Genomic DNA, 17,032 nt, shown 5'->3' with positions numbered 1-17,032 from the left:
ACCAAACCTGACCCCCATCTGACCTGGTTCCTTCCTGGGCCTGGGGGCTATGAGCAGGCTCTCAGAAAGACATGTTTGTGCAGTCAGTCTTGAGAATTGCAACTCAAGGATTTAGCATCCCGCACAGTTTTGTTTTCCTTTCCTGATCTTCTAGGTTCTTCTTTCCCAAACAGGTATGTCTATTTTCCCTTCTACCACCCCATCTTCTCCAACAGGATGCATTGTCCTTTTGGTTATGACTCTTAACCACTGGTGACTTGCTCTTTCTTTTCTCATTTCCTTTTAATTCCGTGGGAGCGGGGATGGGGGAAAGGGGGGTTGGGGAGAAGGTAGGAGGGTATGCCTGTGAGAAAGAGTGAGTGTGTGTGAGTGTGTATGAGTGTGCCCCAGCATGCCTGTGGAGGGCAGAGGACAACATATTGGTTGGTTCTGTCCTTGACCTTGTGGGTGCTGAGGACTAAACTCAGGTCATCAGGTTTGGCAAGTGCCTTTACCTACTGAGTACCCCCCTCCCGCCATCCCTCTGTATCTGTCTGTCTCGCCTTCATTTCTTTGTTGGCTCTGTTTTTTTAACAATTAAACTTTACTATACAACCCAACTAGCTTACACAAAAGGGAAAAAGTTAAAGGGAAACAAGAGTGAACTTTCCGGTATCCGTTCCACGGGACTGGTCCCTAGGTGTCTCTGGCCTGTGCGCTGGTCCGGCCCGTTTGCTGACCCTCTTCCCGATCCAGCCCAGTCTGCTGAATCTGCTGCTCCTCTCGGTCCTCTCCTGTCCTCTCCGCCTGCTTGTCTCTCACCTGCAAGGGGCGGTCTCCCTCTCCCACTGAGGGTTGATTAGAAACACAATAGTCTAGGTGGAGTTCCTTGGTCCCCTTTCTGAATTCCAGGCCCAGGATGGCTCCACCCAGTCTATCTCAAGGTTAATCTCAGGGAGTATCTGTGGTGTGTCCAAGGGCAAAGCCCACCAAGACTGCTTTCACCTGTGACAAAGCTTACAATCCTTCCCACATTTCTTTCCTTTTTTTTGTTTTTTGAGATAGGGCCTCTTGTCATGTAGTCGAAACTGGCCTTTAATTCACTATGTAACTGAGGATGACATTAGACGCGGGATCTTTCTGCTTCTGTCTCCCAAGTGCCAGGCGTACAGACATTGTGTGTGTGTGTGTGTCAGGGCTTCATATCCACCAGGCAAACTCTCTGCTGCTCAGCTGTGCCCACATCTGACTTGCTTTCTACAGATGTGTCTCATCTTCCTGCTAGATGCCAACCACCTTGAGAGCTGGGTCAGCATCACATCCCACATGCCATCTGGTGGGTGGAACCATTCAGGGACTGGTCCCTCCAGAGACTTACTCCGTCTCTCCTGGGTTACACCTGCAGCCTAGCAGGACTGTAGGCCATCTCTTCAAACTGATGCTCCCTCCCTGTCCCTTCCCTTCCAGTTGCTTCCTCTGGAGCCACCCAGAGATAAGGGGCTGAAAAGGACGAAGAGGCAAAATGGAGCAGTCTCCCTGCTCTTTGTGAAAATCTAGGGGGCAGGAAGTGTAGGTAGAGGTTTAGAAGGGACATCCCTGTGCCTAACTTGGATAATAATACAGAGTTAGAGCAGGCCTTTGGAGTGACTCCCCCAACATTTTAATCTGACAAAAGGCCCAAGCCTACCACATAGTGTGGCATAGCCTGGTGTCCATTCAAGAAGAGTATGGGAAATCATAAGGCTAGCCTAGAGAAAACAAATCAAACAAAAAGCCACAAAGCTGGGGCTGGAGAGTTGGCTCAGTGGTTAAGAGCACCGTCTGCTCTTCCAGAGGACCCGGGTTCGATTCCTAGCACCTACATGGCAGCTCACAACTGTCTGTAACTCCAAGATCTGACACCCCCACACCAATGCACATAAATTAAAAATTAGATAAAAATGTTTTTTTAAAAAAGCCACAAAGCCACTCGAGAGGAAATGTGTCCTCGGCTTCTTCCTCAAATCCTTCTCTGGATAACAGAGAACACAAGTGAGAGTGTGTTCCATCCGCTGCTCTGTCCCAGTCCTTCCTTCATGTCTAAGAACCTTGAGCTTCCTCAAGGCCATGGAGCTGAGCGGTGGCCACCACAGTCCAGATTCCACCTGTGGCTCCTGAAACCCACACACAGCCCTTCGGTTGTCATTCTGGCTCCTCTGCCTCCTCACACTATCCCCCTCTTGACCTGCCTCTCACAAGATGCTCATGGGAAAGACAGGGAGTGAGGGCCTCTGACAACAGGGGGTGTCAGTAAGGCTGGGGTAAAGGGGTTCAAGTTGTTGTGCCCTTTGGAGAGCCGTGGCAGGAAGCTGGCAAGATGATGGGTGTCCTCTGACAGCTCAGAGGAAGTGGAAGCGGTGGGGAAACTGCAGTCATGGCAGGGAGCTCCCTGCCACGTCCGGTTGGGAGGCTAGCTCAGCTTCCTTGGGGCCAGTTGATGCTGAAGGAGCTGGAAAGGGTGGCAACTTTTTAGTTACTCAAGTTACAGAGAAAGAGAGAATGGGAGTGGGGAAGGAATCAAGGCAAAATTTAAGAGGTAATTTGCGATAACGTGATTACAATTTTGGACAATTCTTTCCTGTATCCAGGCTATAAGTGAATCAGCATGGTGCTTGGGAATGACAGCCCCCTGGGAGCACCTGGGCTCTTAGTAGATCTGTCACCTGAATGGAACAGAGTTAGGTGAAGCATGACTTTAACTCTCAGCCACACTGCTAATTAGCTGAATGTCTGAAAAGTTCTGGGGTCATAGAACATTCCAGAAGGCTGCTCCGATACCATTTTCCTTGTACAGAGCAGTTCCACTTCTCCAGGTAGAAATTCCTCATGCTCCCTGGGTGTTTTACCAACCAGAATGTTCCAGAGCTGGTGGTGACTTTGTCTCTTTGGAGCCATCTGAAAATATCAGAAGCCAAGACTGGAGCTTTCTCCACAGAACTCTATTCTTCTTCCTTGTTAGAGCTGTAAGTTGCTATCTGACGTTGAACCAGCTTGTGAGTCAGCTCAGGAAGGCTTAAGGAGCTGGAGGTCTTTCATTGGGTCCTTTTTAGGGTGTGGCCTCTTCCCTGTGACCTTCTAGGATCTACAAACTCTGTTCCCAGTTTCTGACTGGCCCCAGATGAACTGCCCAAGGCCAAGGACAGGCTCACTTCCAACGGCCCTTATTATTCCCAAAGGAGTGGCATGTCACCGCTCTCTTCATCCTGCCCGCTTTGTCCTGTCAAATGGGTCCTGCTTCAGCATCTTTCTGACAGACGAGTGTGACTTCCAGTCTGTCGAGAAGCCCTTTGCTCTCTCTAGTTAGTTATCCAATCATCAACCAGATACTCTTGTATCTTGTCAAACTCCCCCTGAGGGAATGGGGACCTTAGCGGAATCATCTCAGAATGTGTAGGCTTGTAGCGAATGTACCAAAGTGAGTGTGACAGAGTGAGAGGACTTGGACAGGTTTCTCTGAGGAGGTGATGTCTGAACTGAGAGTAGAAGGGACATAAGAGACCCTGGGGAAATGGAGCGATGGAGAATAAGGAAGATGATTTGATGGGGGATAGTCTGTACACAAGCCATTTCCTTAGTGGGTCTCCATCATGATGTACAATGGAACATTTTGAAAACCTTTAACATTTTAGATGCTCCAGGACTGGGAGGGTGGCTCAGTGGCAGAGCGCTAACCAAAGTAAAGGCCTTGGGTTCCATCCATAGCACTGAAAAACAAAACCTATTGGTGTCTGGAGGTCTGTACGGAATTGCTTTGGGTGTGACTTAAGCTTCGAGGTCTTTGAAAGCCATGATGAAGAATCTGTGTGTGATGGTTTAAGTCCGTAATCCCAGCACTTGGGAGAAAAAGACAAGAGAATTGCCACAGTTTGAGGCCAGCTTGGGCTATATAGCAAGTTCCTGGCCAGGGTGGGCTACCAAGTGAGACTCTGTTTAACAAAAACACCATTTAAAAAGTCAAGGCAGCACTCAGCCTCTGAGCTCCAGGAGTCGCTACATCAGTGCAGTCTGGACCTATGGTGTGGCCATCGGACCTGCGGTGTGGCCGCTGCAGGAACAAAGAAGGTTTGTCATAACCTATTGTGTAACTGTGGCCGACTATATCAGAACAGAGAAAACTGGAGAAAGTACTTATGGTGTGGTGTGTAAGGGCAGACACAGAACTACTGGCCAGACGGTGGCCATGAAGAAAATCAGACTTGAAAGTGAGGACAGGGGCTGGAGAAATGGCTCAGAGGTTAAGCACACCGACTGCTGTTCCAGAGGTTCCTGGTTCAATTCCCAGCAACCACATGGTGGCTCACAACCATCTATAATGTGATCTAATGCCCTCTTCTGGCCTGCAGAGCACTGTATACATAATAATAAATAAATAATCTTTAAAAAAAAAAAAAAAAGTGAGGACAGAATGCCTAGCACTGCAATTCGGGAAATCTCTCTATTAAAAGAACTTCCAAATATAGTCAGTCAGTCTTCAGGATGTGCTCATGAGTTCCTGTCCATGGATCTCAAGGAGTATTGGGATTCTATGCCTCCTGATCAGTTCATAGATTCTTCATGCATTAAGAGTTACCTGCACCAAATCCTCCAAGAGAGTGTGTTTTGTCACCCCCGAAGAGTTCTTCACAGAGACATGAAACCTCAGACTCTATTGATTGACAGCAAAAGAACAAACTAGCTGACTTTGGCCTTGCTAGAGCGTTTGGAATGTACACACATGTAAGAGTGTACACACATGAGGTAGCAGTGCTGTGCTACTGATCCCCACACATGCCGGCTGGGCTCAGCTCGTTACTCCACCCTGGGTGACATCTGGAGCATGGGGACTGTATTTGTAGAATTGACGACTAAGAAGCTGCTCTTCTGTGACGACTCACAGATTGACCAGCTCTTCGGGATTTTCAGAGCTCTGGGCACCCCTAACAACGAAATGGAAGCCAGGGAGCCTCACATCCTATGTCAGGACGCTAGATGAAGACGGCTTGGCTTTGCTCTCGAAAATGCTTGTCTGTGATCCCTCCAAATGAGTTTCCTGTAAAATGGCCCAGAGTCACCCACACTTTGATGACTTGGACAATCAGATTAAGAAGATGTAGCTCTCTGTAGAAGTCCCTGCCTGCCGTGGCAGGGCAAGATAGTGGCATTTACTGTTGGCGCTCTTCCTGTCTTGTATAGTTTTCTTGTCTTCGTTTGTGAACCATCATCGGGACTTTTTCTAATTTCATACATATAACTTAATTAACATGCAAATGTTATTCCATGTGAATTTAAATATAATTCTGTATATGTGTAAAAAAAAAAGTCATAGCAAGACTGGGTAGAGTGGTATACACCAGACGTTCTAGCCACTTTGAAGGTTGAGGCAGGAGGATTACTTGCAAGAATTCAAAACCAGGCTACGCAAGGTAGTAGGACTTCATCTCAAAATAAATAAATGATGAGTAAAAATTAAAACGAGGCCAGACAGTGGTGGTGCACACCTTTAATGCCAGCACTCAGAAGGCAGAGGGAGGTGGATCTTTGTGAGGCTAGTCTGGGCTATAGATTGAGTTCCAGGACAGTCAAGACTACACAGAGAACCCCTGTCTTGAAACCAAACCAAAAGAAAAGAAAATAAGAAAGAGAAAAAGAAAAAAACCTTAAAAAAAAAAAACAAAAAAAAAACCTTTAAAGACAGTGAAAGTGAAAGTTGGATTGGCAAGATGGCTCAGTGGGTAAAGTCACTTGTTGCCATAGCCTGAATTTCATCTATAGGTCCAATATGGTAGGAGGAAAGAAGAAAACCAACTCCCAAAAGTTGTCCTCTGACTTCCTTTCGTGTGACCTGGTATGTCCCTCCTCCCCCAAATAAATAACAATCGTTTTTTAAATTTAATTAATTTATTCAGATTACAACTAAATTGTTATCCTATCACTTGTATCCTCCCATTCCTCCCTCCTGCTTTCATCCTATTCCCCTCCCCTAGGTCTATGACAGAGGAGGACCTCCTCCCCCACTATATGGTCACAGGCTATCAAGTCTCATCTTGGTAGCCTGCTTATTCTTTCTTTGAGTGCCACCAGGCCTCCCCACCAAGGGGAGGTGGATAACAATCATTTTTTTTAATACAGTAAAAGTTTTCCATCCACCGCATATCCATCTACAAAAAGACCCATTTAATAATTTCACAAATGGCGATGTTCTCCAACAAGGAAATCGAAAGATAATCTACAGATGATCTATTACCTAGATTCTGCCTCTAGGTGTTGCTCTCGAGACTGCAGGTCCCACAAACCCCTCATCTTTCTTAGAGGCTGTTAGTGAAAGATCAAACTATGGCTGCTTAGGATCAAGTATCTTGCCTGGAGGGAGGCTTCCTTTCTTGCTGGGTGTTTCTCCTTTATTCCTCCACATCATAGCTGGGAGCCTCTCCTTCTGCCGGTCCTCTGCCTCGAGCTTTCACGTCTCTTCTTGCGCAGGCTGCTCATGCCTCCCGACCTCCTTGGCTCTAGTTACACAAGTCTGTTGCTTCCTAGGACAACTTGTCACGGGACTCAAAGGGGAAAGAGGATTTCCAGGGCCTCCAGGAAGATGCCTTTGTGGACCCCCAGTGAATGTGAATAACCCCTCCCACGGGGACCCCATGTATGGGCTCGGCTCCCCTCGAGTTCCTGCGGTAAGGCTCTCCGGCACGCATGGTCCGGGTGGGTGCTGAGGACGCTCTGTACCTGATCTTAGACCTTTATGATATACTTTAAGAAAATTCGCTTTCCCTTGTTAAATGGCCACCTAGTCACTGTGGGAAATTACAGAGTGGGGACAAAAAAAAAAAAAAAAAAATCAAAGGAGAACAAGCAAACTGTTAATTCGGACGTGAGGCCATCGAGGGAGGGGCGTGTTTCTCAGTTTATTTTTTACTTTCAAGACTAACTTCGATGTGCTTGAGATTCTATTGTCTGAAAGGACCACCGTGTCCTCTGGCAGATTTTTGTGGTCAACAGCCAGGAGGAGCTGGAGAAGCTGACCACTCAGAATGCCATTGCCTTTCGCAGAGACCAGCGATCTTTGTACTTCAAAGACAGCCTTGGCTGGCTCCCCATCCAGGTACTCTGGGGCTGTGATCCCACTGTCCTCAGCCAGGAAAGGGACACTCCTATTAGAAGGGAAGAGAGCTAGACAATTGGGGCGGGACAAAGTTTCTGTTGTGTGTCTGCAGGAGAGAGCCATGCATCCTCCCTCCTCCCCCCTCCTTGCAGGAGAGGGCCACGCATCCTTCCCCCCCCCCCCCCGCCGCCCCCAGCTTCTGAGCAGCCCTCCATAGCCCCATGCCTAATTAAAAGCTCATCTTGAGCCAGCGGTCCCTTTGAGAAAGATGGTCTCTCTCTCACCCCTCCCCCGCCCCCAGAGGAAGATGAGAGATGCCTCCTAGACCCAGAGCATCTGTTCCCAGGGCCAGAGACTCTCCTACCTTGTGGCTGCCTCAGCATGCCACCATCGTTAATGCCTATGTGTTTCTTTGGCCAGCTAACCCCTTTCTATCCTGTGGGTTACACCGTAAAGCAGCGTGGCACCTGTGGGGATGGGGTCCTGCAGCCTGGGGAGGAGTGTGACGATGGTAACCATGATGTGGGTGACAGTTGCATTGGTGAGTGGGGCCCAGCTTGGGGTGCCTGGCCAGCAAAGGGGGTGGGGCAAGCTCTGGCTATCAGCTATGACAGTTTGAGGCAAAGTCAAGAGATAATGTACAGGGCGGGGCAGGGTGGGGGATGGAGAGTTCCTTCCCAACCTAGGCCACACGTTAATCCTTCCCTCATCTCATCCAAGCATGTCAACAGAGGTGTTCAGGGTCATGTCACTAGAGAGGCTTTTCCTGACCCTGGCCCTCTGTCTTCCAAGCCTCACTTCTTGGCAAACCCATGCTGCAGGCTCAGGAGAAGGTGGTGATGGCCCTCATTTTGTATGCTACAGAGAAAGGCAGAAGGCGGCGCTGGGCTGAATCAGAACTCCTTTTCTAGATAAACATGAGCTGCAAGCCCTGTCAGTTGTCAGTGGACAGGGAAGGCAGCCAACACTGCCTCCAGACTCTTCGACAGTGTTAGGGCCTGGCTCTGGAGGATTTGCATTGATTTGGGGGTTTTGTTGTTTTGTGTTGTGTTCTTGTTTTATTTTGTTTTTTACATAAAGTGACCAGTTTTGTTTTTTAGATAAAGTGTTTTTTACATAAAGCAAGATAGAAGTACAGTTTTCAGAGTCAGAACAGGGGTCAGCAGCTGGCTCTGGTTGCCACCCAGCTCATCAAGGATGGAGGCCATTTCCAGCTGAGCCTGGCTCTCTCTTTCTCTCTCTCGACTGTAAGAGAGGTTTGGGATGACGGTGGCTCACGTCTTCAGAAACCCCTCCAGCTGATGTATGAAGGGGTTGTCTGGGTGTGGCTTGGGGCCAGGGTGTCCATACGTGACCCGGTTTGCTTAGGTCAGAACTAGGAATGTGTGAACACCGTCGTGGCCCTTGCATTCTAGAAGCTCAGGGACAGATGACTGAGATGAGGTTCCACCCAGGGTTGAGAGGCAGCGGGAGGTTGTTATTCTCTCAGCAGAGATGCCCCAGACCCCTGACCACTTTTGAATGATAATCTATGGGGTGACCTGCTTTTCCAAGGATCCCTTCAATAGGCTCTGTCATAATCAAAAGAAACTAGTGTGCAGTCTGTGCCCTCTAAAAATAAGGGTGGGCAGGGCGTAGTGGCACACAGCTGTGATGCCAGCATGTGAAAAGCTGAGGCAGGAAGATCACCCAAAAAACCAAAGGCCAGACCATGTGTACAAAGCAAGACCATATGTAGGCAGATAGGTAGGTAGGTAGGCAGGTAGATGATAGCTAGGTAGGTAGGTAGATGGTAGGTAGGTAGGTAGGTAGGGGTTTCATGGATGCATGCATGGGTGGGTGGATGAATAGAATCTTACTCTTTGTGTGAAGACAGAAGTCTTTATGGAGACCGCATGGTCCCTCAGGTACCCAGGACGAGCCTAGAGGCTGCTTGCCTCCCCAGAGCTGTGCTGACAGAGGCTTCACCATGTTCTCTGACTAGGGTCTGGGGTGCCCAGCTCCTAAACCTTACCTTACCAACACCCCACAGTAGTTATATGAAGGGCAGGCTGTGCCGTCTTGTCAGTCTCACAGATGGTGTGAAGGCCCATGTCCCCCAGTACGCTTGTTATACAGAACCTTCAGGGTATGTCAGTGGGACGCTTGGTCCTGGGTGAGTCTGAGCTTTATGGCAGTTGCTTCTTACATGGGTCAGTGCTCTCGGGACTCCTCTGGGCCACACTGCCCTTACTTGTGTAGGCAAGCCTGTTCCACCCTGCCCCTTCTCAGGGCTATACTTCTTGTCCCTCTAGACTGTCACCGGGCCTACTGTGGAGACGGTTACCGGCACCAGGGCGTGGAGGATTGTGACGGCTCTGACTTTGGATACCTGACATGCGAGACCTATCTCCCTGGGTAGGAAGGCCACCCATGCTCTCAGGGCACCTCCCCTCCCCTGCTCTCCTCTGCAGATATTCTCAAGGGCTTTCCGTGTTCCTGGTACGTTATCAACATTGAGGTAGGGTAGAGCCCATGCTCCCTAAGCAGCACAGTCCCCAAAAGGGCCTCTGTCGGAGCGGTGTCAGCCCTCGGTGTCATGCTGGGCCAGGGCAGAGCACAGTAGCCACCTCCACAAAGCTAAAGGAGAGCATACCAGAATTGGGGTGTAACCTTAGGGGCCTAAGATACAGCTCAGCAGGCCAACGTTCAACTCCCAGTTCTACGAGGAAGAAAAAGGAGGTCAGCGAGATGACTCCGTGGGTAAAGGCACTTTGCTGTGCAAGCCTAGTGGCCTCGGTTTGAGCCCCAGAACCTATGTATACCACGGCACACTCCTACCCCCATCTCTCTCTCTCTCTCTCTCTCTCTCTCTCTCTCTCTCTCTCTCTCTCTCTCTCTTTCTCTCATACACAAGCACACACACACACGGTGGGGGGGAGAGAGAGAAAGGGGAGGAAGACTGACACATATACATACACGTACAAATAATTTTTTAAAAGGAAAAGGAAAAATGCCTAATCTTGCCATTTCATGGTCTCTCAAAGAAAATATCCCCTCAAGGACCCTTCTAGCTACCTCAGAAAATCTCAGTGGATATTCAAATGTGTTAGTGCCCTGGTTTCCAAGATGGCATCTTCCAAGCCACCTAAAGACCCCTGCCCCTACCCAGAATGCAACCTTCCAGTACAGAATGTCACTAAATGGCACTGTGCTCACCTGATCCTAAGAATCAGTTGTTTGGTGCTCTAGGGAGCCATTTGTATCTGACTCTTCAGATCACTTAGTCTCTCACGAGCTTCGCCTCTCATCACTTTTTTTGTGGCAGGCCTTCAGCAAGCTGAGACACAGACATCACCTGTCCTACAGCTATTCCCATCCTATATACTCAGGCAGGGGTCTCCAACACTCAGCCCCAACACATATCAGCCTATGAAACCTGGTTGCAGAAGTTGCACACCTCCTGTTACCCCTCAGACTCCAACCCGTGTGTGTGTGTGTGTGTGTGTGTGTGTGTGTGTGTGTGTGTGTGTCTGCATGCACTGCCCTATGCCTGAAACTAAGGAAGGCTCCTAACAGCCACCTACTGGATTTGGCCAGACTGAGCTGCTTAATGGCTCCATAGAGTCATGTAGTGTGGACGTCTGACATGGAGCGCCTGGGCTGATTCTCTAGCTCACGGGAGCAGCTCCTCTCATCTCTAGACACCTCCAAGAGCCGAATGTGGATGTGTGTGGCTAAGACGCTGTTTGACGATTTCCATTCGGGTTTGCGGATACGTTGACTACACTGTCCAACATGGCAGCCCCTGTTCCGTTTTAAAATCATTAGAATTTTAAATTCAGTTCTTCAGCTACACGAGCCAAATTTCAAGAGCTCTGACGCTATGCCAGGCCAATGCGGCCCCTTGGGCACAGATAGAGGACATTTGCATTAGTACAGAGTGATTTCATAGAGAGCCCAGGACACAGGCATTGAGAAGGGGCAAGAGACTCATCGAGGATGTGTTAACTTAGGGGCTAACCATTCCTCCCACATTAGTCCCACTGCTGGGGCTTAACGTGGAACACCCCAGAGACCTACACCCCAAATGAAGCAGAAAAGCTTTCAGTGGCTCTCAGTGAGGGTTGCAGATACCAGTCATTTCTTAGAGCGTGCTTTTCCCTGCCCACTGTGCTGTCTGCTGTCCTCTCCCTGAGCAGTATCTTTGCCTCCCTCAGATCATATGGAGACCTCCAGTGCACCAAGTACTGCTACATCGACTCCACACCCTGCCGCTACTTTACGTGAGGGCCTCGGGGAACAGACGGGCTGCAGCCCATGTAACCAGTGGCTGTTTCTCTGCCCTTCATGTCAAGCTGGCCTTGCCCTCTCCTGGGACAGTGCCCACTGACCTTCATGTGACAAAAACAAGGATACATTCTTGCTGCTAAGACATGCTTTTGACTCAGTTTGACTGGAAGAGTTTTGGACCACTGCATCCTGTCTTAATGAAAAGAAACCAGAAATCCTTTACATACCCACCCCCACCCCCCTTCCAATTTGGCTAAACAGCTGGCTGTAACGCCTTCTCTCTTCTGGAAAGAGGCTAGTTCAGGCTGTGAACTTGGCTTAGCACTGTTCAACACACGGGAATCTGCAGGCCTGGCGGTTCGTTCTGAGCTCATCTGAGTTTAAGAGGGCTGGTGCACAGGCTTCAGTACCTCCAAGCACAGCTGCTCTGACCCGAGGCAGCCAGCTGTTGGGTCTTGCAAGATTTAAGAACCACAAAGCAGGAGGTGAGCGTATTCTCTTTGGTGCAGCTCCCACCTTCAGACGTGCTGAGGGCCCCTGCAACTGGCCAGAGCCTGGATCCACTTCACACTTGCATCAGAAGTACTGAGAAAGCCACAAAGTCCAGGCTTACTCCCAAGAAAAGGGGGAAGACTCAGCTGAGGCACGTGCGCCATGAACCCCATCAAAACAGAAGCCTCCCTCCTCTTGAAGTTCTTTCTCCAAGGGGCAGTGGTTGTAGCTACAAGTCCCAGATGCCATCTTGACCTTGTGCTTCTCTCTGCACCTTGACCTTGTCTTGACAATGCCCTTCCAGAACTATGTCTTGTGAAGGGGCCTCAGTCCACATGCCCTGTCCAGGGCCGGCGATGGTGTTTCCTCACACTGGCTTCCCTGGTTTGGAGGCTCCACTGCTGAGTCCTTGCTGCCTGCTGTCTGCCGGAAAGGCCCTGTGACTCTTCTCCATGCCTGCATCTTGTATACCCTTGTGTAGCCCCTGTGTGCCCAACCTCTTCTGTTCTCCTGGGACTCCCTTCCCCCTAACCCTGTACATCTGAGAACTGCCTTTCCTATAGATCCCAGGTGAGGTCTGGCTCTGTTTTGGAGAAACCCCTCTCTTTATCCCACTCCCCAATACACACACCTACTTTGTCACTGCATAGGCTGCCCGCTGGGCTGTCATACAAAGCTCTTCAGTGAGCCTAAGTCTTGGGAACTCAGCAGGCGGCCCCCTCTCACCCAGCAAGTCAAAACTGTGAACTCTATTTGCTGAGAGGAATCAGCCCAAGGCTGTCTACACAGGCAGGCATCTATGCTGTTTCCATTATTGTCTGGGGCTTCTGGGTGGGCAAACAAGGAATAAAGGTGATTCTTGGCTGTGGCCTGCACTCCCTTGGATGCCAGGGCCAATGCTTCCCGATCCTGGTTGGAGTGGAGACAGTGGGTTCAGTTCTGTTCCCAGACTCGGTTGGCTGGATTTGCAGAGCACCCAGCTTCCTTGAGGATAAGGGAGGAAACTGCTATCCTGAGGGATAGTGATGCTTGCCAGAGATCACCAAGCCCAGACTTGCCAGCTCAGCCCTGGCTCTAACCTTGCTGGAGGACCAAGATGGGTGGAGTTAGGCCTATGTGAACCTGTGGATCTAGCGAAGAGGCATTCTGTCCTGAGTCCCACACCTTGGGAGCAGTGCTTGAGGCCTTGGGTGGCCTGACCCTCTTCACAGGCATTACAGAGTCCACATGTGCCAGGGAACTGTCCCCTGAGGTAACTCTACAGCCAGCATAGAGCTAGTTGAGAAGGGCCATAGTGTGGAAAGAACATGGGAAGACGCCCCCTGAGTTCACACCTGGAGTGGCACCTTTCCCAGCCTCCGTGAGGAGAGCTAGCCAGAGGCTGTACTTTCTTCCAGTTCCACCTGGGCAGATGCTGCTCTGTTACCCTGACAGGACACTCCCCATAGACGGTGAGGGAGTCCCTCAGCTGCCCCTGAGTCCGCAGGGACACATGAGTGGCTAAGATTATGAGTAGGTCTTCAGAGATGTGATTAGCAACCAAACAAGGTCATGCCAGCCACAGGGAGGTATTGACTGAGTCACAGCTGAAGTGTCCAGTGGTGGGTAGGCAGAGTTCAATGACGGGGCCTGCTTCTTTGCTCCTGCATCCTCTCTGCTACCAAGGCCCCTTCTGCTAATGTGAGCTGACTGCCATAGGGAGTTCTATCTGCTCCCCAGCACAACACAGGGGAGTAGAGAACCACTATTCCACAGGTTCTCCAGCCCAAAGCCCCCAGGTAAATCTTGCCTGTAGACTACTTGGCCTTTTTGGGTCTGAGGCCTGCTTTTGTTTGTTTGTTTATTTGTTTTTAAGATTTATTTATTTAATGTATATGGGTGCTTTATCTGCATGTACGTCTGAATGTAGGCATCAGATCACATTATAGATGGTTGGGAGCCACCATGTGATTGCTGGGAATTGAACTCAGGACCTCTGGAAGAGCATTCGGTGCTCTCAACTGCTAAGCCTTCTTTGCATCACGCCCCCTGTTCGCCCCCTCCCCCCACCAAATGTTTTTAATCATCCAGGAACACGGAGTGTGCTGAGTCAACCAGAGCTGGGTTCCTGAACACAAGCTAGCAAAGGTAACAATATTCAGTTAGCCTGTCCTCTGAGAATTCTCCAGAAACATAACGGCTACCTGGCTGACCACTGGGGAGCAAGAATGTTGTTTAGTTTTCTTTCTAGTTACTGTGATAAAATACCTTGACAAAAACAGCTTTGGGGGTGGCATGGGGTAGGGCAGTGAGATGGCACAACAGCTGGAGGCACTTGCCCCTGACCCCCACAACCCACACGGTGGAAGGAGGAAGCATCATGCTGTTCTCGGAGCTCCACACCCAGAAGGGAAGGGGTCCTTGACTTGCAGGGAGACAAAACACCAAAACAAGGACCATCTCTTCACGACAGAGGGGACAGGACTTGGGGAAAAAAGCCTATAAGCTGCGGGCAAACTGAACCGTGATGAGCTCGGCGCACAGCAGGCTCCACAAACGAACTGACCCACGACAACGCGGGTGCAGGGCCCGATTGGAGTTGAGATGAATATGGAATGCTGTGCCTGGAAGCCTATCAGGAGTTCTGAGGCTGCTGTCTGGGGAGGTCAGTCTGCGGAGGGCTTGCCAGGCAAGCACCAGGACCCAAGTCTCGCATACTATCATTGGAATCAATGTTAAAAAACAAAACAAATCTGGGCCTGGGGGTGTGCACTTATATCATTGACAGTGTCCAGCAGCCTGCCTAGCCTACTTGGTCAGTTCCAACTCAGTGAAAGACCAGCCTAAAAAAAAAGAAAAAGGAGGAACAACACTCAACACCAGAGAGGTCATCCTCTAACCTCTACATACATGTACCTGTACGCACACATACATATATGTAGAGAGAGAAGATGGGAAAGAAAACAGGAGAAGGGGAGGAGGAGAAGGGAGGGGAAGGGAAGAGAGAAGGAGGAGAAAGAGAGTAACAAGGAGTGGAGAGAGAAGTGAGTCTGTGTTCAGCTAAACGTTGAAACTGTTTTTCTGTGGCAGCATGACCTGTGAGGGTCAGTTCCCCAGGCAACAGTGGGATGCTCCATTCACGTAGATTGACTTTCAAGGTGCAAAGGATGAACAGCTTGAGAGTTCGGTCACAAAGGCTGGCTGTGATGAATGTTGGGTGGTAATAGATTTGACCACGTCCCCCGGATGGGGAGACCTAGTGGCACTCAGAGGAAGGATAGCAGGCTACCAAGAAGAGACTTGATACCCTATGAGCATATATACAGGAGGAGGAGGTCCCCCTTGGTCACAGTCATAGGGGAGGGGAGTAAGGGGAAAATGGGAGGGAGGAAGGAATGGGAGGATACAAGGGATGGGATAACTATTGAGATGTAATATGAATAAATTAATAAAATTAAATTAAAAAAAAAAAGAAGACAGCAAGATTGGAGATGCCACTGAGGAGGGGGAGCCGTGGCCCCTTAGAAAACGACAGACCACTTGAAACTGAAGTAACAACGTGAGAGAAATATTCTCTCTCTCTCTCTCTCTCTCTCTCTCTCTCTCTCTCTCTCTCTCTCTCTCTCTCTCTTTCTCTCTCTCCAAGCTGGCTTTGTGGTGTATGCCAAGATAGTCCGATGAATTTCAGGGCCATAAGGTGGCTTTGGTTCCTCCTGGGCTAAGGTTTCACACTTCCAGTACCGACCTGGCTTTTGATGATCTCACCAATAAGAGAGAGACCCACGCTCTGCCCAACTGACTCCCAGGGTGACAGCCTGTCAGAGGTTGGCCCAAGATGCCTCAGTACCCAGCTGTAAAATCACATGACATATGTGTGAACAAAGTAAGGTCTCTGGAGAACGCCAAGCTACTAGTACTTAGGGAAAATGGTACAACATATTTCTAAGTATTTCCTGCAACACATAGGGACACAGAGAGCTTGCTGGGCATATCAGTGGCTTAGGCTACATAGCAAGTTCAAAGCCACCCAAATCAACACAGTGAGCCCTTGTTTCAAAGAGTTATGGCATAAGGGATCCACTACCTTACCCAACTAAGTGAAAACAAGACATAAAAAGGAAGGACGTGACTGCTTCTAGGTAGGAGAGGAGAAAGTTTATTGTTGATAAAAGGGAAAGCATTATTAGAGACAGACATACCTGGGAGAGCCCAGGGTGAACATGGCCAGGCTGAGTGGGGCCATGTGAGGGGAGAGAGAGAAGAGGAGAGGAGAGAGCAGCCACAGACCAAGACCAAGAAGGGTAGCCTGGGCCAAGAGGCCAGCCAAGAAAGTAAAGGGTAGACCAAAAGGCCAGCTAGCCAAAATGACTGGATTATATATGGAAGGGCAGCTGGGGGAAAGGCAGCTCAGGCGCAGGGTTGGAGAAGTTTAGGGTAAGGAGTGGGCTATGCCAGCCATAGCCTGTAACAGGTAGGGACTGAGGGATGCTGGGAGAACCAGGCAGCCAGGCCCACATTGATATAGGCACGTCAGTAGTTTGTTCCAGGTTTGAAAGCTATACCTACTCCACTGAGCTACCAAGGAAGTGAACCCACATTGCCTTTATCTGAGGGGCTCCCTTCTGAGGGTCCAGCCTGAATTCTTCCTAGCCTCCGACAACTCTCCAAGAAACACAGTCTTTAGCGAAGGAAGATGGTAGCGGTCCCTGCCCTATTTCTCCTAGCTTTTCTAGGTGTGAAAGGAGTCATCAGATACCTCTAGCTTCCAATGGTGCATCTGGGAACAGCAGCTGAGGCAGAAGTGAGTGAAAAGTGGAAGCTGAGGTGGGACTTTAAATATGCACCTATTAGGGCTGGAGAGATGGTTCAGAGGTTAAGAGCACTGGCCGCTCCTCCAGAGGTCCTGAGTTCAATTCCTAGCAACCACATGGTGGCTCACAACCATCTAGAATGACATCTGGTGCCCTCTTCTGGTGTGCAGGCACACATGCAGGCAGAACACTGTATAAATAATAAATAAATAAATAAATAAGTCTTTTTAAAATGCATCCATTACAGCTATGAAATCTAAGCTTCCTCCTTTTGAATGGGGGAGGGACTGCTTTGACCCATAGACTACTATGACTTCCTCAGATGAGGTCATAGGTCACACTGCTTCTCTGAGCACACCTTAGTGGGAGCCAGTGTTTC

General features: G+C 49.6%; 1 protein-coding gene and 1 pseudogene across 2 annotated transcripts in view; both read left to right on the top strand.

The window, feature by feature from the left end:
- The window catches only part of Colq (collagen like tail subunit of asymmetric acetylcholinesterase), a 95,988-nt gene extending 86,473 nt beyond the window's left edge, over positions 1 to 9,515 (top strand). For both annotated transcript variants that reach the window (XM_051141599.1, XM_051141605.1), the window contains exons 13-16: positions 6,532 to 6,671; positions 6,980 to 7,099; positions 7,520 to 7,640; positions 9,394 to 9,515. In XM_051141599.1, coding sequence (XP_050997556.1) covers positions 6,532 to 6,671; positions 6,980 to 7,099; positions 7,520 to 7,640; positions 9,394 to 9,500 — 488 coding nt within the window. In that variant the 3' untranslated portion in view covers positions 9,501 to 9,515. The remainder of the gene's footprint in view (positions 1 to 6,531; positions 6,672 to 6,979; positions 7,100 to 7,519; positions 7,641 to 9,393) is intronic.
- Positions 303 to 5,111, top strand: LOC127186891 (cyclin-dependent kinase 1-like; annotated as a pseudogene).
- Positions 9,516 to 17,032: the final 7,517 nt, after the last annotated feature.

The sequence above is a fragment of the Acomys russatus genome, chromosome 3 (genome assembly GCF_903995435.1).
Source record: "Acomys russatus chromosome 3, mAcoRus1.1, whole genome shotgun sequence".
NCBI lineage: Eukaryota > Metazoa > Chordata > Mammalia > Rodentia > Muridae > Acomys > Acomys russatus.
This window is presented reverse-complemented; position numbering and strand designations above follow the sequence as displayed.